General features: G+C 39.0%; 1 protein-coding gene across 1 annotated transcript in view; it reads left to right on the top strand.

The window, feature by feature from the left end:
• The window catches only part of man1a2 (mannosidase, alpha, class 1A, member 2), a 166576-nt gene that overhangs the window by 131245 nt on the left and 12923 nt on the right, over window positions 1-22408 (top strand). The window contains exons 8-12 of the mRNA XM_074657812.1: window positions 1475-1598; window positions 3091-3184; window positions 15492-15607; window positions 17438-17657; window positions 19014-19186. Of these exons, the coding sequence (XP_074513913.1) occupies window positions 1475-1598; window positions 3091-3184; window positions 15492-15607; window positions 17438-17657; window positions 19014-19186 (727 nt within the window). The remainder of the gene's footprint in view (window positions 1-1474; window positions 1599-3090; window positions 3185-15491; window positions 15608-17437; window positions 17658-19013; window positions 19187-22408) is intronic.

The following is a 22408-nucleotide window of genomic DNA, read 5'->3' on the forward strand; positions in this document are numbered from 1 at the left end:
AGAGCGGACGCTTTATGTTTTGTTTCAATCTCCCACCAGACAAACACACACCGGAGGAAACGCAGCTACACACGTTCATACATACACAAATACCCCCAGGAATAATTGCAGACATTTAATCTAACTCATAACACAACTCTCTCTTTTTCCAATTATTTAAACAAACACACAAGTATCAACCCATTAATGTTACATGCTCTGCACATCAATCCAACACCAACGCTGCCGTGTTGCACTGCATTTAAAAGTATCTGGTTTGTTATAAAGATGAAGGAGGCCTGCTTGGAAAATTTCTTATAAACTGGGAAAAAAAGAAGGGCATGCTGGGTGCTGCGTCCTACTAAAGTGATCATTTGGTGTCTGCTCCAAGCATCGGCATGCCACCTTTATCTAATCTGGATAAGGCCCGTGCGATAGGGCAAGTTGAAGCTGGTGTAAATAATAAACAGGCTTTCCAACGATGTAAAATACAATGCCAATTAGCATTGTAACAACAGAGAAATAATCCACCAAACACAAGTTTACGAACTTTTTTTTCCCAGTTTATTTAGAGACAATTACATTTGCATTTTAAGGCGTATTATTTAGGCTGCTGTGATATGTAAACCCCTGTTATTATTTACAGAGATTAAATTTATTATTATTATTTATCAGAAAATCAAACTACAGATTACTTAAATTTGCAATCATCAATATTCCTGATTTTGATCTTTTTTTTCTCACATTTGTGGATTTTTTAAATTAATTTCTTTTAATGTTATTATTCTTATTTAATTATTTTTCAGCATAGAATCGTCTGTATTTCAGAAGTACATTCACTCAAGTACAATTATGAGATACATTTTGTTACTTTATGCTTTTACTCTGCTCCATTTTGAAAGCAAATATTGTATTTTTTTTTTAACTCCACTGCCTTTATTTGACAGCTTTAGTTACTAGTTACGTAGCATATTATTAATAGAAAATAAAATAAATAAATCAAATAATACATTATGATGTATTAGCAGTATATAAAGTAATTCAAATTAGTTCCACCTTTACCAGCTACAACATTAAAGTGATGTACATCACTAATCATAATTCAATAATATAATATGTTATTCTAAAACGGTCCATTCTGCATAATGAGTACTTTTACTTTTGATACTTTAACTATATTTTAATGCTAATACTTTTGTACTTTTTACTTATTTAGGTAAGAATTTGAACCCAGGACTTTTACTTGTAACAGAGTATATTTATACTATAGTATTACTACTTTTATTTAAGTAAATAGTCGTAATACTTCTTCCACCACTGCCAGAATCTCACAAGTAGTATGTGTTGAGACATCCGTCTCTATCGAAAACCCAGTCAGCGTCCGCAGATACAATATGGTCATTTTGTTCTATGCACCAGTTAAAACCTTTATTCATTTTGTATATATCTTTGTGTCTTTACCTTCTCCCTCTTCCTCCTCTTCCTCCTCTTCCAGTGGCGTTGGTCGTAACTGGGGTTGGGCGTCGGCAGGCAGCAGCATCCTGGCCGAGTTCGGGACTCTCCACATGGAGTTTGTTCACCTCACCTACCTGACAGGGAACCCTGCTTACTACCAGAAGGTACAGTAGCTCTGGGATTTCATATTGTTTAATATTGCCTTATTTCCACTGCATGGTTCGGCTCGACTCAACTCACTTTTGGTTCCAGGTCCTTTTCTTCATTTTTGTTGTGACATGGCGTAGTTTTGTGGGCTTTAAATATGGGTCGGTATTGTTGCTATTGACAGTAGCTTGGTTCGTGCAGGAGGTCCCAATAGTGACGATTCTCTCTGACCAATCAGTGGTCTGCAGTGTTTTAACGTCTCAGCTCGCATCGACCGAAGTGGCACCAAAAACAGTAGCAGGTACCAGGCGCTATTAATGCACAATTAATCGAATATTAATTGCAATCGCGATTTTGGCTTCCCACAATCAAATGAACATGATCGACTGTGATATTGACATTTAAAATGCTCCTCTCATAGAAAACTCAGCTGCATATGAAATCAAACTTTCCTGAATGTTGCGACTGCAGTCCAGAGTAGAAGATAGTGAAGACAGAGTAGAATATATAATGTATATTACTTGTTTTGACCGTCAATTCTCTGTTACTGAATTGAGGTGAAGAAGAATAGCTTTATTTTAAATCTTATTTTGATGCAAAGATTTGTTAATTAGCAGAAAGAGAAAGCAGCGCTCTGTTGATTTAAATGTGAAAGTGCAACAAGAAGATTTAGTCACTTAAGTCAATGAATAAATGTGATAAATAATCATGAATCTCAATATTGATCCAAAATAATTGCAACTTTCGCTCATGGAAAACCAAAAAAGAGCGAGGTGAGTTGAGGAGAGCCGTGTCGTACCATGCAGTAGACATGCGGCATATGTGTGGTGGTTGTTTCTGGGTATGCTTTTGTATGTTTTGCATGTTCTCTGCTGTGTTATATCACTGTTTATGAATATATATAGGGCTGTCCTTGACCTAATAAATTCTTAGTCGACTAACACTCATACAACTTTGTCGACTGATCTGTAAAACTGAGTTTCTCCACAAAGAATCACAGAAAAGCACCACTTTAAATCTGGTGTTTACCAGAAATGTGCTCATAAGTTTCATTAGAAATAATTCATTCAGCATGAAAAAAAGCATAAAAAAACAAATGACTAATTAAATGACTAAAGAATTCTTGGTCAACTAAGACCAAAATGAGCAATAAGGGTTGGCAGCCCTATAATTATACCAGTATTTCACTCAAATATGCAATAAAAAAATGACTGAGAGGTAACGTTTCATGCCAGCAGTCATTTTTTGTTGTAGAAATAGTGAGAACGTTTCGTTATCTTGTACTTTGAATAAGAGAAAACTGCATAAAAGCAAAGATAGTTGATATTCTGTGTATTAAAAGAGAACAATACAAAAAGTCAAATCAATCGAGCAACACACATCACAAAATTAAAATCCTGAAATAGATTAGTCTATTGTGAAAAGATGACGACTGTAATTTATCATTTTTCACAGGAAATATATTTTCTATTTGGATTAAAGCTCTTGTGTGTCTGGTTTTGATCTCAGGTGATGCACATCCGGAAGCTGCTAGCCAAGATGGACCGACCCAACGGGCTCTACCCAAACTACCTGAACCCTCGCACGGGTCGCTGGGGACAACGTGAGTACACCTAAATCACTGCTTCACATTCAAGTGTTAATACAAGTCCTGAGTTTACTGCCTCAACATTCACACGCACATTTCTGCTCTTGTGTGGCTGTAAGTAAATGCAAATGTAGCTACAGTATAGGGGAATAAAATGTAATTTCAGGTGTTGTGGAGATGCATTTTCAGCATTTCATTACTGTTGGATTCCTGGTTTATTGCTCTACAAGCAGCCAGTTCGGGAGAAGAGTGAAAATGTTCTTGTGAGCTTTAAACGATCATGTTCTCAGAAGTGGAACTATATGAAGAGACACGGGAGAAATTAACACTAAGTGAAAGAAAGAGAAGGAGCCGAATGGATCGTCTTTAATGAGAACAAATTGAAGCGAGTAGAGGAGGAAGATGGGAGAAGGGGAACGCAGTATTCCCACTATATTGATTACATTTTGGCGGTCTGCCCGGGGAAATTAACGTGCAGTATAACACGCCGGTGTTGCCCTGAAACCTGGCATTTCTGGTTTAGGTAATTTAAGGACAAGTATATAATTAAAGCTGGTGAGACGCACCGCATGTGTTGGGTAGCTACACCTACAATCATAACACGTGGTGACGGATAAACAACCAGTTTAACTGTGGTCACGTTGAGGAAACGCCAACAATGACTGAACAAAAAGCTAAACAAACATGAAAACCAAGGTAACACTTATGTTGTCAGAGATTTTGTTAATAGTAAAGTGTCACTGGATGTGTCACAATACAGTTTTAGAGTAAAGCACGATTCTAAATACAGATTATGAACACAGTGTGATCTCAAAGTGTTGGGTATAGACCTGCTGACGTAGCTAGTAGAGTGATGTATGCGTCTGTATTTCCTCGGCCTCGTGCAACACATAGTCCTCTGTGAATCCTTTGAACTTGACACCCTGCACATTTTCACATTTGCATATTTATTTATTGTCATGCACACAGAGAAGCAGTCGTTGGCAATGAAGATCTTACATCTCAGGTTCCCTACAACAAAGCTCATTTAAATATGTATAAAAAGAAACTCACTCATGAGAATCTAAGACATAAAATAGTGCACAAGTTCAAATTATTAGCAATAATAACGCATTAACACAAAATTATAAGGTTGTAGCTGGCTCAGTTTTAAATCTAGAGTGAAGATACTGGCATCATATGAAACTAGAAAACCTGATGAATCCATCGATACCAACCATGTCACACTAGCTTGTCGGCAAGGAGGTTAAATAACGCTCCAAACTTACGCTCAATTCTGGCGAGGAAAAACTGTCATGTCCATGTTCAAAGGGGTCCCTTGACCTCTGACCTCCAGATATGTGAATGTAAATGGGTTCTATGGGTACCCACGAGTCTCCCCTTTACAGACATGCCCACTTTATGATAATCACATGCAGTTTGGGGCAAATCATAGTCAAGTCAGCACACTGACACACTGACAGCTGTTGTTGCCTGTTGGGCTGCAGTTTGTCATGTTATGATTGGAGCATATTTTTTTTTTATGCTAAATGCAGTACCTGTGAGGGTTTCTGGATCAATATCTGTCATTGTTTTGTGTTGTTAATTGATTAACAATAATAAATATATACATACATTTGCATAAAGCAGCCCACTCACATGTTGATAAGAGTATTAACTCCCTTTAAGGTACATTTTGAACTGATAAAAAAAATGTGCGATTAAATATTTGAATGGATTGACAGCCCTAACATCAACCAATCATGTTGTGCAGAACGGGTTGAGTTGCGTCTCTATTTATGAAACAACAACACGGATGCTCCGTAGTCCGAACCAAGACGGAAAACTGTATTACTCCTTTCAACCTCGACGAAGGCAGCGCAGACCGGATCCACTCCTTCTGTTCTTACCTTTCACAATAAAAGCCCTAGATTTGCAGGCGAGTAATTTGCATTTTCACGTCGTTTATTTTGTCGCGCCCCTCAGAGTGTAAAGGCATTTATGCTAATTATCACACTAGCCTTTCAGCACAGCCTTTATAGCAAATGCACTCTGCATTTCACAGAACATATTCATACTGTATGTGACAAATAAAACCTTGACAGTTTTAAGAAAATCATTCTTTCACATTTTGGAGATTTTTCTGTCCCGACTCCAGAGTGCTGCAAAACGTTTAGTCATCTCCCCAAAAATGTATTCAGAGTGTTTAACATTTTCTTTCATACATGCACTCTGAATGTTTGTACTCTTCTCCCCAACGTTACTTAGGGATGTATCAAGTTATCATCCGAGCCCTCACCAGGGGAGTATTAAATATTCCTTTTCAGTGGGGAGAGTTCTGAACCTGAGAAGGCGTTTAAGTCTAAAGATGCTGGATGACAGATGTGTAGAGATTTGTGGTTTATTATTTTAACATTCCAACAGAATAATAAAATATTGTTGATATTAAAATGTTCCGTAGAAGCACTTTTTTTGTTTTTTTAAAACGGAGCGCCCGTCGATCAGATACAATACGACTATCTGCTCAGGTTTGCTCTTTAGTTCAGTGAGAGGAAATGAAAAGATGAAATCGGTTTTAAAATTGAATATATTGTTTTGTTTTCATTTGTCCGGGGGAATGAGTTGCAACATGAGTGCCTTATTAAGTCTATTCAATTTACAACACTCCCAAGTAAATTGGAAATAGGCAGCAATACACACACATAGACTACGCACAGGAGGAGAAAACTAAACAGGAGACGGTACCACTCTCAAAAATACAGACGTTTTTCTTTGCGGTCTAGCGAGATGTTTTATTTGTTTTACTTGTCGACAAAACAAATGGCGAGCACTCATGGGTGGATGGATAAATGGATGGGCTCATTAATGGATGGATAGGTGGCTCGGCACCAGACTGATGTTCTTGTAAGTGCACAGACTTTTGGGCCAAAAGCAGGAGAAAATAAATGGACGGAAGATGGAGGGAGGGCGGATTGATTGATGGATGGATGAGTACATTAACAGATGGATAGTTAGCTGGAGAGCTGCATGACTGGGCAGGTGATGACGGATGTTTTATGGTTTTTCTCTGTGTGTGTGCGTGTGTGTGTGCGTGTGTGTGTGTGTGTGTGTGTGTGTGTGTGTGTGTGTGTGTGTGTGTGTGTGTGTGTGTGTGTGTGTGTGTGTGTGTGTGTGTGTGTGTGTGTGTGTGTGTGTGTGTGTGTGTGTGTGTGTGTGTGTGTGTGTGTGTGTGTGTGTGTGTGTGTGTGTGTGTTTGGGTATATGTTTGAGTCATACAGATATAGTGTGTGTTAGGGCTGTAATGGTACAGAAGTCCCAGTTCAGTGTGAGTTCGGTACAGCGGGAAAAAAAAAAACCAATGCTTTAGGATTCATTTCTTTTCATTTAAAATGAAAACCTCTTATAGTGATCCCGTCTGTCGAGCTCAAATTGATCACTATTGATGATTATTATATCCGAATGTTTGTTGTTGTTTATCATTTCTCATGCAGATTACCATCTAATTGACATTTGTATATTTATTACATGAATACAAAGTCACTGCTTCGATATTTACTGGTTCGCTGACGATTCTTCTGCCTTTTCCCTCACCGAGGGTGAGACATTACCGTTTTTTGGCGGGCTTTGCAGCGCGAGCGTGCACACAGAACGGCGCTCCTTTGCTCCTCATTCTCTCACCCGATAGCGGCATGGAGGGACACAGGCGCCGGTCTGCATGCGCGCCGCTGGTGCTGCGTTGTTTCACTTTTGGGACATTACGTGACCAGGAAGTTATCAATCCATTGGACGAGGGGCGGCTTCAACCACAGGTGCTTTCCACGTGCATATTTGTTATTTTTATTCAGAGAAAATCACTTTCTTTTCCCGTCATGATTTCAATGTGCACGCAGCATCAGCCTCAGCCTCAGGTATCCAGACGGAAAGCAGACGGTCCGCGAGGCGGCTTAATCCCCAGTTCCTGCTGTCTGCATGTCTGTCACTGTCTGCGGGCGCTTTACAGCGGCCCACTGCTTCTAAATGCTTTAGATGGGTTAAATGCAGAGGTCAAATTCCGTGTATGTATATGACAAATGTAATAAAGTTAAAGGATGCATAAGAGATGGCGCCTATTCTAACTTCCGGGTTTACTTCCGGGGTATTAGGCGATCTGAATATCTGCGGTCTCCTACTGCAGATATTCAGATCTAAAATCTCTTAAATCTCTTTTTTTACAAATATAAATGGATCAAAAATTCATATTAGAAAGAGTCATAATCAGCCTAGTTTGCAGTTCGAGGTGTCTTGTCAACAGTTTTACAAACGTCTCTTTTACAATGGCGGTCCAGGGAGATTTTTCATGGCGATACCGAATTGGAAGCGAGGCTTAGCGGCGGCGCTGTATCCCGGTCTCATTATTCATCCATGGTACTAACATGTGCGCACATGAACAGTGTCTCTGTGCTCTAATACCACCTGACACATCTATTGATCTAGCTGCATGTTTACCGTATGTGTGTTACGGTCTTAAGCCTGGACTCATTAATGAGCTGCCATCCCACCTTGTTGCCTTAAACCAGCTTCATTGATTACAGCAAAGCAGCACGTTTAATTAAAGCCCGAAGCTGCTCCGAACACCAACCTGAGCTGCTGTAGATCCCCGTGAGCATCACATGAAGAGGCTGGATCATACAGTTAGAAGGAGTGGGGGGGAGTTAGGTGAGAGGAATGTAATTAATGTGAAACCTGGAGGGGCTCGGAGCTAAAATGCCCTTCAATGTTGATAAATCCTTGCAAAAAAATAACAAATGATGAGGCCAAGGTGACCCCGATGATGATGATGATGATGATGATGATGATGATGATGATTAGGAAACTTTTAATTTCTTCATTTCCAGTTTCGTTCATTAAGCTATGAAGTAATCATGACCAATCATCGCTGTAACCTTGTCCAGGTTGTTTGAGGGTGCCGGTAGCTGGGCGACAATGGAAAAGAAAAAAAAAGAATAGTCGATGTGCTCGCTAGGTCCTTTTAAGGGTTTTGTTCACACCAAAAACATACCAAAAAACACCCCCAGTGTGTAAAAGCCTTTAGGATTAAAGGTTTTGTAAGAGGAAGGGCTTCACACCTAGAACGACAAACATCACTTATCTTGCTAAACATGTTTTTAATACACATATCGATAAAGCAACAACAGAGATCCTCCACAGTCGCCGCTCACGCCGCTGCGATGATGCCGTGATTATCGTTCACAGAGTCAGGAAGGCAGAAGATTACACTACATTTAAAGTTTGTTTCCAGATAAACAGTTGAGTAAAACATGTTGTTGTTGTGTGAGCGTGGGTGTTATTTGCATATTTGTGAACACCTGTAACCTGTAGCTGCAGAGTGAAACAGGGAAGCATTTAAATTCATTACTGGAACATTTAGACGGAGCTTTCAGGGCTGGATTTTAGGCAGCGCGGCTGTCGCATGATTTATTATGCACGCTGGTATCCAGACACAACATTAACACAAACCATCAGCCAGAATCTGTATCAGCTGCTGTGGCAAGTAAAGAACCACCATTTAGAGGTTTTAATATAACAATTTTTAATTGGTTTATAAAATAGTCAAATTCAGACTGTGTTTGGTAAAACTTTATAATAACCATTATTATTAAATAATTAATATATAGTTAATTAAACTTAGTTATTTTACTGTTAACAAATAACAAAATGATAATTAATAATATTTACTAATTAGTAATGCTATAATTTCTGTTAGTTTAACAGTTTATTGTTGCACACATAACATGCAATATATTATATATATTTATATTAGAAGTTAATGATTAAGATATTATTTGTAAACTTTAAAGAAATGTATTTGTTTGGCTGTTATTAAGTTGCAACTTATGATTATAATACCTTGTTAAATGGTTAATAAATACTTTGTAAAACATCTATAAACATTATTTATATAGGTAGTTAATACTTTATCAATGGTTGATAATTGGTTTCTGGTCCATCTATCTATGTAATGTTTATAGATGTTTTACAAATGATTTCTTAAAGGTTTTAAAGGTTTATTTGGTAATCATTAAGGAATACTTAATATAGTATATTAAATGTTATAATGTGTGCAACAATAAACTAATAATAAATACTTAATTAATATAATCAGAATGAAATGTTTTTGTCTTATCAGCTATGATACAATTTATAATTTATAAACAAATTATTTCACAAACTAATGATCAAATAACAATTAATAATAATAATAATTTGTAAATATTATTAATTATTAATTCATTGTTTGTTAACAGTAAAATAACTTAACTAAGTTTAATTAACTATCAATTTACCGCTTATAAATGATGGTTATTATAAAGTGTTTTTTGTCTGTCACCTTAGTTATGGTCTGTGTGTGTGAGTGTGTTTGAATTCTGAACATTTGAATAGTGAGTCGTATTGTATTGGGTGAGAGATATATGTGAGTGTGTGTTTGAGAGTGTGTGTGAAGTGTCTGAAGGGTGAGAGCATGTGTCGACAGTGTGTGTGTGTGTGAATGTATTACTGTGTGTGTTATTGTGGAGTGTAGGTGTGTAGACAGTAGTTAAGTCACACTAATGAGGAATGAGGCTGAGCTCCTCCGTCTTAATGAGATCCTGCTGTGACTGACAGCCTTATTACCACACACACACACACACACACACACACACACACACACCACCCACTCCCTCGTTTTAACTTACTCTCTTCTTTGCTCAAACACACACGACAGTCTGTCAAACACTTCTTTCTTCTTCACTGGGTTTCCATACAGCAACATTAATTATTACTGAAACAGAAATAAAGCTCACTTGTAACATCGGATTTTTACAAAGGTTCAACTTCGTTAATGTACAGCATCGTAAAGTTATAATATATATATATATACTGTCTATCCAAGAGCAGGCATTTAGGCACAAACTGTGTCCAAAGTTAACTTTTTGACTCGCCAGCGAAGAGGACTGGAAGAAGAAAGCTTATTTTTTACCGTCCAAAATAATAATTGTCGTCAGATTAGTGTCAGATATACATCGTTTCAGTACATTTCATTGAGATAATAAGGTATTATGTTGAATACAAAGAAGAGGCCTCTTTTTTTAAGTGCTTTGTCCTCTTTTTTTGTCAGCGGATTATTGTTTTAAAGGTTGGCTTACTCCTTGTAAATATTAGATTTAGATTTATTTGTCCCAGAGGGATATTTGTCTGTAAACAGTGCCGCAAAATAAGCATGTGACGGTGAGGACATTATCCCACCGGTTAATAAAATTGTGACATCACCGGTGTTACCGATTACACCGGACAATTTACAAGAAAAAGATGACGGTTAATATGTGTATAGCGCTGACTCTGATCTTTACCGTCGGGTGGTTGTCTGTGTGTCTGGCCTCTCCGGTCCAGCTTTTGCTGCGGGGCTGCAGGTGTCCACCTTGCGCCGCGCACACTGTCTGTGAACGCTCTGTCCTCCGCGCGGCGATCATTAACGTTATGGTTTCCTTACAGCATTGGGTTTAAATTAGAAATATTGCCAAATAGGCGCTTTTGCTTTTCGCTTTGACACCAAATCCTCCGCCATCTCTCGGCCTGTCAACTCTCTCTCGTCCCGTGTGGTGTATTCTTTAGACAATGACAGTTTTCCTAAAATTAGATTTAAAAGAAATACAATATAACGCTCTGCTTACGGTATCACAACACATCTCAATACGTTGAATCGTAACCGCTGTATCATGATACGTATTGTATCGCCAGAATACACAGTCCTAGTGGGTGATCAGTTGGTGCATCACTAAATAAAGATTAGTGTGATGCATGAACATGGACTAAAACATGGCTGACCTTTACTGTTGTGTTCTTCACTGGGTCGGGTGTTGCATAGAAATGACTCTTGTACATATATTGTTACCGCAGCAGCCTGACCTGCGTTTTAAAGTGTGTTTGGAGCTTTGTGAAGACATACATGCATGTTTGTGTCTGCAGTTTCAGTGTGTGCTTGAAGCCGCCCCCTCAGCAGACCCTGTCTTAGATTGACAGGCGCTCTCTGCGTGACCCGGACCCGGTGATTGGCAGAAAAATGATGGAGAGGAGAGGAGAGGAGGAAGTGTGTGTGGGCGGATGCTGAGTTGAAAGAGTGTGGGAGGTGATTGTGAAACAGAGAGAAGTAGTAGGACAACAGAAAAGTACAAAAAAGATCAGACAGAACTTGAATGAGCACTTCCTCTTCCAATTTGTATTTTAATCTGCGTTGCCTTCTTATTTTCATCTTTACATTTAAAAACTGTTTTATGTGAAAGGCCAGTAAGAGCTGTGGGTGGTGTATTATCTTCTCTCTGGTCTGATGCTGTGATTTCACTCTTTACTTGTTATCTGTGTTGTGCTCCCTGTGATACAACAGAGTCCACCAGGTGTTTATTTTCCTTTCTTGTGCGATCGCCTCAGAAGTGTTTTCACAATTTTTTTATGTAAAAATCAAACGGCTCAGTCAGTCAAAGGAGAGATGGCGAGATAATGCAAGATGGGCACAGCAAAAAATGATTCAGAGCCTCTAAACTAGACGAGAGTCTGGATATTTAGAGGTAAACATGTAAAAGTACCTCTCGGAAAAAGCTTGTGGACGGTGTGGCAGCGAGAGGCACGCTTGTAGGAAACACCAGTGTTCATTTTGGCAGCTATTTTAGATTTAGTCTTAAGACGATTTGATTTTGGTCAAAATGTTTTCTCTCTTAAATTTTCTCAGATATTTTTAGTCCTGTTTAGTCATCAGATTATATCGAGCATTATATTGAGAGACGGACTGAGTGCCGCCGTCGCCGCCACAGTTTGAGAGAGAGAGAGGCGGAAGGTGACAAATATAAAGAGAGATTTTGGTAAAATGTGTATGTTGTTAAACTACATTGTAGTCTCTTCTTTTTCTGTCAATGAAATTGCATGTTTGATATCGTCACCATTAGTGTTTAATAACGTCAGTGCCGTCTTGTCTTCGTCTCGTCTTAGTCATGGAAAAAAGGCTGTTTGCCGAACATATTTTGTCATAGTTTTCGTTAACGAAATTAACACTGGGAAACACACAGGACTTAGAGTGCTTGTATTGGCTTTGTTAAAGGTCTGGAAAACTATACTATACTGTATTAAAGTATTTGTAAACTAGAAGGGCACTCGGAGAGGGCAGATCTCCACCAGCACTGTTTTTCCATATAAGTGAAAAATAATGAGTGTATCTGCCCCGTGATTCGTATCCGCTCCAAAATGTTCATGCTACACAAGTTTTATGAAAATCGGGCCAGTTGTTTTTTCTGTAATCCTGCTGACAAATAAATCAACAAACCAAACCGTGAACATGGAATTCAACCGCTGAGCAAAATGTCACATAATTGTGAGATTTTGCAAAACAAAAAAATGAGAAAACCTAAACAAAAGACAGAAATTCAACTTTAAAGATGATCCTTGTAAAACAGCATACAACCCTCCATCACCACTTTGTGAAATAGTGAAAGCAGCTGGTGACAAAAAAACTTTTGTACTTGAGCGGACTTTCTATTTCAGCCTTTACCTAACACGTTCCCTGATACAATCATCAGGTCGTCTCACATTTCAACGTCTTTATGGTTAAAACTACCGTTTAATTACAGCTGTGTTACGGTGAAATAGTTCCTACTGTATGGTGGGAGATTTACTGTCACTCTCTCTCTCTCTCTCTCTCTCTTTCTCTACTACTAATGAATTATTCTGAGCATGAAGAGAAGAGTATTGACTTCCAATCCAAATCCAAAGAGAGAAGATCTCTGTCCTTTAAGTCAGAGAGCTTCACCCTGCAAAATAAGTTAACTTTTTGTACATATATTATCTACAGTATCGGGTCATTTCCAAAGTTTGTCCAACCATGTTCACTATGTCAACATACTTAATAGAAATAAGCTTTGTAAATGTATCTTAACGTGTCTCAGGGCTGGTGGTAATTCCCCTCTCTGCTAGGAACAGACATTAACCATTGTAGAAATGATAATATAATGTCATTCAGCACTTTATTCATCCCTCCATCCATCATTACTCCATACCTTCATCGGCCGCTATATCGTGACAGTAGTACATGAAACGGGTAACCTGAAAAAAATCATGTTCCTCTGTGTCCTCCGGTGCTCTTAACGGCATCTGCAAGATTTCACAGACCGGAGGAAAACAAGCAGTAAGAGCTGATCTGAGGTCTGCCGTCTATGAGAGCCGGCCGTCAATCACTCGCGAACTCCGACCAAACGGTCAAACTAGGCAGCGCTGATCAAATATGAATCAATATTATGTTATGTTAATGCCTATTTCTCTCCTCAAATGTTTTCAGAATCATCTTGTAAATGGTAAATGGACTTGCTTTTATATAACGCCTTTCTAGTCTTCCAACCACTCAAAGCGCTTTACACTACATGTCAGCATTCACCCATTCACACACTGATGGCAGAGGCTGCTAAGGTGCCAACTTTGCCCATCAGGATCTTATCTAAATACTCATTCACACACCGATGTCTATGCCTTCGGGAGCAATTTGGGGTTAAGTGTCTTGCTCAAGGACACATCGACATGTGACTCGGAGCAGCCGGGGATCGAAACACCGACCCTCCGATTGGTGGACGACCTGCTCTACCCTCTGAGCCACAGCTGCCCTATCTTGTAGTGCACGGTTTAGCTGTCAAATGAGAAAGTTTGTGACGACGCCACCACATGACCGGAGCACAGCCAATAGGAACGCTCTCTCTCAATGAAATGACCTGTGATTGGTGAAAGTCTCCTGTCACAGGCTAGATGTTCTAAAGCCTGAAAACAAACAGAGCCATGAGGAGGAGCAGAAGACTAGTTTTCTCTCACTTACAATATGCTGAAAGGTTATTGTGAAATTTGTGCCCAATGATGCCAAAAATATACTGACTACTACCACTTTAAGCAATAAAGGCTGGGGTTATAGTACCGGCAAGAACTTCAATCTACTCTCACCCCCGCTTATAAGAGCTGGTCCGCTACCAGGACTGAACCCTCCTTGCTCGTCCTGAATGTGACGCTGAACAGTCGCTCTTTTCCATCATCCTGGTAGACGCTTTTTGTGTGTGTGTGTGTGTGTGTTTACCATAAAAGGAAATGAAGTTCGACAAAGGCTGTGATTTGGGTCCAAAAAAAACGGCAGCAATGCTGTTCTAACCAGGATGTGAAAGTGGTTTTCTTTCAGCCAGCACACTCAAAAAAAAACATGCCATTTCATTACTTCACCAACCAAGTATGATAATTTGGCGTGAAGCAGAGCCACCAGAAGAGGGCTGGTGACCTGCCAGACGCCAGCAGAGCAGAAATACTCCAGATGAATACATAAATATAGCAGCATTCATCCAGGTCTGCTGGTTATTTTCCACCCAGGATAGAAGAAGAGGGAGCAAGGGGGAATTATTAAAATGACAATTTTTATTCTACGTTGAGAAAGAGAACATTTCATTTCGTACAAATGCGTCGTTAACTGCCAAATAACACCCTGGAGAAAGTCGTGAGTGCTTTAGTGCTGCATGAACGCTCTGCATAAAACATGTGGAAAGCACAACATCTGCAGCGAAATGGCAGTGAAATGAGTCCTGAAAAAAGTTTAAATAACAAACACACAGACGTCCTATTGCTATCATAACCGTACTACGGGTCTCTTTGATTGAATCACCAACAGTAAATGATGTTATTCCACCAAATTGGCTTATTTACAACAACAAATTCAAGAGGATTTCTACTCATTTATTGATTCATTTTGTTTCCAAATGTGAGTAAATCTGCACCAATCAGTGACAAACTACCTCTCAATGATTCCTACAAACTAGTCCTCAATCACTAGCTGGCATTTACCATCTCTAATGCCATGATGGTACAATATTAGATGCACAAATGTCTTTTATTTGCTTATATATTCAATAATATTTTATAGGTCAGTGAAATTGTCCCTGAAATAGACCAAAGTGCCATTAAAAATAAGATCAAGTTGGCTGAAATCTCCCTCTAGTTATTTTCATAGTCTGATCAGAATGAGCGCTGGCTGGCGTCCCATCATCTCTACGTGGCGTCTTGCAAATCAGGACAGCCACGAGAGCTGTGTAAACTTTCATGAGGACGATTGGGGACATTGAAATGTGAGCACACCAGGGAGACGGTAAACAAAACCAATATATATTGTGGGTTTAGAGGGTTTCGATGGATGCTTCTGATGCCATATATTTATATCTGAATGAATAATTCACGTTGGCTTTCTTATTTATCTGTTTATCCTCCTTCGTTTCCCCCTCACTCTTCACTTTTTAACCCCTTTCTTTCCCCTCTCTCTCTCCAGACCACACCTCAGTTGGAGGACTTGGGGACAGCTTTTACGAGTACCTGCTGAAGGCGTGGCTCATGTCCGACAAGACGGACACAGAAGCCCGCAAGACCTACGATGACGCCATCGAGGTAGAGCACAATCAGAACATTTGTCTCGATATGTTGAACAGTTATTTCCACATGCAGCTTCTGACCAAAGAGACACTTGTCTGTTGTGTTTTGAAGAGGGGTTGTATGAGGTGCTACTACATAGTCAGTGTGTTACCTACAGTAGATGGAGTTTGGAGAAACAGACAGGAGTACCAGCACGGGAGCAAAGCAACGTACTGCTGTGGACGGAGGAAAACGCATTTTAGACACCTAAAAGAATAAATATCAGTTTAAGTGTACGCTATATTTAGAATATTTTCACCGCTTTACCTCGCCGTCAAACAGCTGTTTCCGACGGGGGAACTGAAGCCGTTGTATCCATCTATGCTCTCTTCAAAGTCACCAGACTCCATTGACAAAGACAGTAATTTTACCTCACAGACCACGGGAGTTCCTGTTCTCCCGATGCCTCGATCAGTCAGCTTGTTTGTGTTATTCTGTGAGTTTTGTTAGTTCGGAATCACCAAAGTCACACAATTACACAAACTATTTATTTATTTATTTATTTGTTTGTTTGTTTGTTTGTTTGTTTGTTTGTTTGTTTATTTTATTATTTTTTATTTTTTATATTTAATTGTTATTTTTTTTAATTTCTTTTCCTTTTTACTTTATTTGACTAATTAATACAATTATTTTATTATCTTATGTTTTCTGTAACCTTCTGTAACGTATTTGTTGAATGGTGCCTCTTTGTAGTTGGGGGTTGAGTAAGTGAATTGAAATTTAAGTCTAATATATATGTTTTATATGTTTTACTCTTGTGGTATAAAAACTTTGAATCTCAAAAAAATATATTTCCAATAACACAAACGCAGCGGTCGACCGGCAACTCAAGTGTTTTGCGAGGTAAAATTACAGTTCTTTCCGATGGAGTCTGGTTGCTCTGGCGAGAGCAAAGATAAAAACTCAGAAACATTGACTGTTTTTTTCTCCAAACTGTGGGCATGCAGACCTCCATCTACTGTCGGTAAATACACTGACTATGAAGAAGTAAAACAACTGAACTATCCCTTCAACACAGTGTGCATAATCTGAAGAAATATTTACATATTTAAAATCACTTTCTTGGCACCAGCAGTAAAATAATGACCTCCGTTAGGAGACAACATTTGCAGCCATTTATTCTTGCGCTGTATAAAAACACTACTTTAAAACACTACTGCTGCAGAGAGAGATAAACCATCACAGTAACGGCAAACTCATAACTTGATTATATTTCACTTGGCTTCCTGTCAAATCACCACACACCCACAGGGAAAATTAAAATGTCCTTCAGGAAGTAATGCCTCAAACATATCTGTTTAGTTTGGTAGGTAGGTTACAAAAAAGAGCCGTGCTTTTGTTTTTCTAAATAAAGTGAGAGTGGGTTTAGCAGGAAGCAGATGTTAGAGGTCTGTAGCTGATGAAGATGTCTGTCAATCATTACGAGTGAGCAGAACAGATGCTACGGAGCGAAGGGGCGACGGGATGTGGCTGCATTTTAAACTCACCACTTTGTTCTGTTTTCTTCTGTTTGACCCTCAAACACGTGCTCTCAATGTCACACAACTTAACCCCGTGAATACATTCTCACACACTCATACATTTAATATTCCATTCGTAACCTTCATCCACATTCCTGCTATTATAAATACTGTATACTGTATTGTATACCTGCATACAAATACACTCTCACACACACACACACACACACACAGATGTGCATTCTCACTGAAAACATACTGCTTCATTCCACTTCTTCGGACCGTATCTTCTCACAAATGTCCAAACTTTAAATGCATAAATCACACACTTCCTGCCTCCCTCTAGGCCATCGAGCGCCACCTGATACGCAAATCCAACGGCGGCCTGACGTTCATTGGTGAGTGGAAGAACGGCCACCTGGAGAGGAAGATGGGCCACCTGGCCTGCTTCGCCGGCGGCATGTTTGCGTTGGGCGCCGACGGCTCGCCCGACGACAAGGCCGGACACTACCTGCAGCTGGGAGCCGAGATCGCACACACCTGCCACGAGTCCTATGACAGGACGGGTGAGGAAACACACACACACACACATGTGACTAAAACTGCCGTGATAGCACGGTAATGATTTACCTGTAAAGTAATATATTTACAATAACAACCTGAAGATGATATTACTTTACATTTTATTACAGTAAGCCATTGTTATATTCTTCATTATTGCAAAGATGCTTTGTAAACACACATCTATGACTTCAAAATGAACTGCTTCAAACCAGACTTTCATATTTATTTCATTTATTTTCTTAAAAACGTTTAATATCACAACCAATAAAACACTGTTAACAACCTAAAGCACAAACAATTCACTCTATCTGTCTTAGGAATGATAGTTTTTTTGGAGACTGGCAGGCTGTGTTGTGCATTTAGCGCATTCATTGACATGTTTTTGGTATCTGTTTGCAACTAGTGAACGTGACCGAAACTCACGCGCTGTGTTTTACGGCAACCCAACATGCCAGCATCTACTGAAAAAGAATAGCTCAGAGCAGCTCATTAAAACTGAAAAAATGGTCATGAACTAGTTAATTTTAATGTGTATGAACTGTGAACTTGCACAACACTTCTGGTGGGTTGATTGGTCACATTTTTGTTAGCAGGTTTTAACATTCCCAGTTGCTGGAATCGTGAATATATTTCATCCATTCGAAGGAGACCTTTCAGAAATACCTGCTCGGGATGTTTTCCCTACGAGGATCGATAGTTGTCAGCTAAGAAACGTGTGTGTGTGTGTGTGTGTGTGTGTGTGTGTGTGTGTATGTGTGTGTGTGTGTGTGAGCTTGCATCATGATTGTGTGTGGAGTCAGAAATCGTGAGGTTGCTCTGAAGAAAGAGGAGAGGTTGCCGTGGCAACAAATGAAGATGGAGAGAGAACTTTCTGGTTAGGTGGCAGAGAGTAAAGTTGGCCTGTTAGTTCTTAATGAGCAGTCGTTCCCATCAACCATTAAGAGTGTGTGTGTGTGTGTGTCAGTGTGTGTTTTTAATCCTTTCAGAGGAAACTTCAGTCATTTTCCACAGTCGTAATGCCTATCACGTTTAATTGGCAGAAAACTGGTTGTAAAAAGTGTAAATCCAGTAGAGTCAATGATTTGGAGGCTCCAGTTCATATCAGCTGGGACCTTTAATCACCAGCAGCTGAAGCGTGAAGACAAACAAGCAGCAAAAGATAATGTTTATCTTTACTTTCTTCGCTTTGTCCCTCCAATCACTTTCATTTACTCCTCCTTTTCCATATTTCCCTCCACCTCTCTTCTCCCCGATCTCACCCTTCCTTCTTTTCTTGTCATCTCTTCTCTCCTCCATCCTACATTTTCCTCTTCCCCTCTTTTCTTCTCCTCCTCCTATCCGTCTCTTCCCCCCTCCAGTGTTGAAGCTCGGCCCGGAGGCCTTCAAGTTCGACAGCGGCCTGGAGGCGGTGGCCGTGCGGCAGAACGAGAAGTACTACATCCTGCGGCCGGAGGTCATCGAGACCTACTGGTACATGTGGAGGTTCACCCACGATCCCAAATACCGGCAGTGGGGCTGGGAGGCAGCGCAGGTAAATAATACACATGTTTAATCATTTTAACATCAGTAAATAAACCCCCAGATTTTATTTTGTGTTGCTTCGTACAACGTGAGCCAAAAGGAAGGATCTGGCAAAACATGTGTTGGGATTTGCTTTGCAGCACAAAACAGTTATAAGAGCCAGTTCTCCCACAACGAGACGGAGATAAAGCTTTCAGAGTTGCTGGCTTTGTTAAATGGAGGACAGCCATGAAAAAGAGAACGTCTGATGGAAAAGTTCACGCTATGAATATTCAGCTCTCGCTCTCGAAAGCAGTTGCACACAGAGGAGAGAGAGAGAGAGAGAGAGAGAGAGAGAGAGCGCAAAATCCAGTTTGGATTTATGGGAAATGTAGTCTAATAATGATGCAAAATCAACCTGAAATTGAGATTGAGAATTGATTGCAACGGCTTAAATGAGACACGATTCTCTTGTTTATCAGTGATGTTTATGAACTACACTGTAGACTGGAGTCTCTGGACGGGTCCAGCGCAAATTGAATGCACATCGGCAGGTCGGCTTTGCGTTCAATACGTCTGATGTGTGGAATGTCTGTATCCTCACTGCGCTGCATTTTTCTAAACATAAGATAATTTGGTCATAGGTCACATCTCATTCTCTCTTCCTCTTCTTGCAGTTCTCGTAGGCTTACTCATAGAACTGAACATCCAGTAACTACTATTTTCTTTTTATGATTTTCTTTTCTTTTCTTTTTTCCTTAAATGAGAGTCTTTCTTTGTCATTTTTTACCGCTCGAATTACCGGTACTGTAACGGCAAGAATAGACGTGCATCAAAATCCAAGCGGCGGCTCGCTCACTTGACCTCAGTGTTTACGGTGCTGCTGCGGCGCTGGTGATGCTCGGTCTTGTCCGTCCATTCGCTGTCAGTGTCCTCTTGAGAAAATAGCTGTGAGATAGAGCTGCTACGATTAATCGATTAACTATTAAATTAATCGCCGACTATTTTGATAATCAATCAGTCATTTCAAAATTCTCTGATATCAGCTTCTTAAATGTGAATATTTTCTGTTTTTTTTTACTCCTCTGTGACAGTAAACTGAATATCTTTGAGTTGTGGACAAAACAAGACATTTGAGGACGTCATATTGGGCTTTGATCAGCCCTAGTATGAGAGCGTGTGAAAAGTCATTGCGTAGGAAGCTGCCAACACCCTGCTTCCCGTACGGATCTAGTTTTTTAAATGAGGTCCAAAGCAGAGAGTACACCGAGTAGATGAATGGGGTTGGAAATTGCAGCTTTGGGTGAATTTGGCGCTGATCTTGGAGGCACTTAGAGATATGAGAACAGTCAGTTTGCTTTGTGGTTATGAACTGACTGTATTAAAAGCAGGTGGCACCAATGGCAGGTTCATGCTCTTACCCTGAAGCAGTTCTTGCTGTAGATAAAGATTAAAAATTATTTCCTTTGCACCATTAAACTCTGCATTTTCTGGTTAGAAAGGAAGTATTTCTATATCATTTAATGCATTTTAAGAGTTTCCTTTTCTTTGTTTGATTTGGGTGTTGAGTTTAGTAAATGTCGAAGCCTCCTGAATATATTTATTTTTGTATATTCTTTCATCATCTTTGTGTCTATTGGCGAGTGGAAGTATTTAAACAGTGAGCTGAGCTTGTTTTTGCTGCTGAAACTGTGATTTCATATCGTCTTTCGAGTCAGAAGGTCAGACGGAGCATAATTGCGAGTCTTCATTTGTCTCCAGCAAAATAACAAAAGCTGTTTTCATGCCGTTTCCCTCGTGCCTATGACAACCTGTTGCAGAAGGCTGTTTTAAGCTTCATTTGAGCTCCTGAAACCAGATTTAGTGTCTCATCCAGCTCCAGGCAGTTTCTTGTTTCTTGTGGTCTATGTATCGTAGAGACTGCGGCAGATTTTGACCATACAGCGTATGGAGGATGGAAACTGCCAAAATAAAAACTGAATAAATAAAAATGCCATTAAATGTACCTAAAATAATATTAAAAATAAATATAGGCATTAATTAATTGATCAAATGTGACATAAATTGATATTTCTGTTTTAATTGGCTTCTTTACTTACTTACTTTTGTATTAATTCCCCTATCTACTTTTCTATTTATTTATTTTTATTAAATGTTTAAATTTAAATTAAATTAAATTAATTAATTTATTTACTTATTTTTATGTATTTTTGAATGTATTGATTCATTATTAAATTGTATGTATTTATCTATTTATTTATTTTTATTAACTTTTAAATCTATTTATTTATTTATTTTATAACCTTTTTTTACATTTATTTTTTATTTATTTTAAAATTGATTTATTAGTTATTCAATTTTATTTATTTATTTATTCATTCATTTATTTATTTATATATTTATGCATGATTTTCCTTTTGCATTTTCCCCCATATTTATTTCCCCAAACCTATTTATTTATTTATTCTTTTCTTTATACATTTTATGCTGCGTTTTATCAATTAATTAATGCCTACATTTATTTTTAATATTATTTTTGGTACATTTAATGGCATATTTATTTATTATTGAGTCATTTTTTTATTTCCTTATTAATTTTTTCTTTGACAGGTTCCGTCCTCCATAACAGTGAAGCACATATAGGTAGAGAACCACCATTGTGTATGTTTCCGTGTGTTGGAAACGTACCTGGAGGTGAATGTGTGAGCTTGTGAGTCTTTCAGGTGTTAATAGTTATTTATTATTTCTTTTGTGTGTTAATAATAAAAGCTTTATGAAAGTAGAACAGGAATGAAAGCCCTCTTCGCTCCGCTGCTCCGCTCCTGACAGAGGATTAAAGAGCTCGTCTTCGTCGTGTCTTCTTCGTCTAACTCTCAACCGGCCTGCTCGTCTCCCACTCTTTTCATACTCTCCGGTTTTTCCTCTTTCTCATGCCAATCTTCTTGTCACCTATTTTTTCCTCCATTTTGAAGCGGTGAAAGTGCTTCTCTTTGTTTTCCTGAGTGGGAGTAAGTGTGTACGTGCTCCTGTGGAAAGTGTGTTTGTTGATTGTACCGAGCGTGAGTGACACTAAAGAGAGCTGCTGCTGAAGGGCTCGTCTTTGCCTCTCTCACATTATTTAATATTGCATCTATACATGCATACTAATGCAGATGACTGATCCTATACGTTGTACTGATCCTATTTGATTTTACTCATTTGATGTTCAGAAGTCATAAGTTGAAGTCAAGTTTTTATGGCAACATTTCAAATT

The sequence above is a fragment of the Sebastes fasciatus genome, chromosome 14, assembly GCF_043250625.1.
Source record: "Sebastes fasciatus isolate fSebFas1 chromosome 14, fSebFas1.pri, whole genome shotgun sequence".
Taxonomy (NCBI): Eukaryota; Metazoa; Chordata; class Actinopteri; order Perciformes; family Sebastidae; genus Sebastes; species Sebastes fasciatus.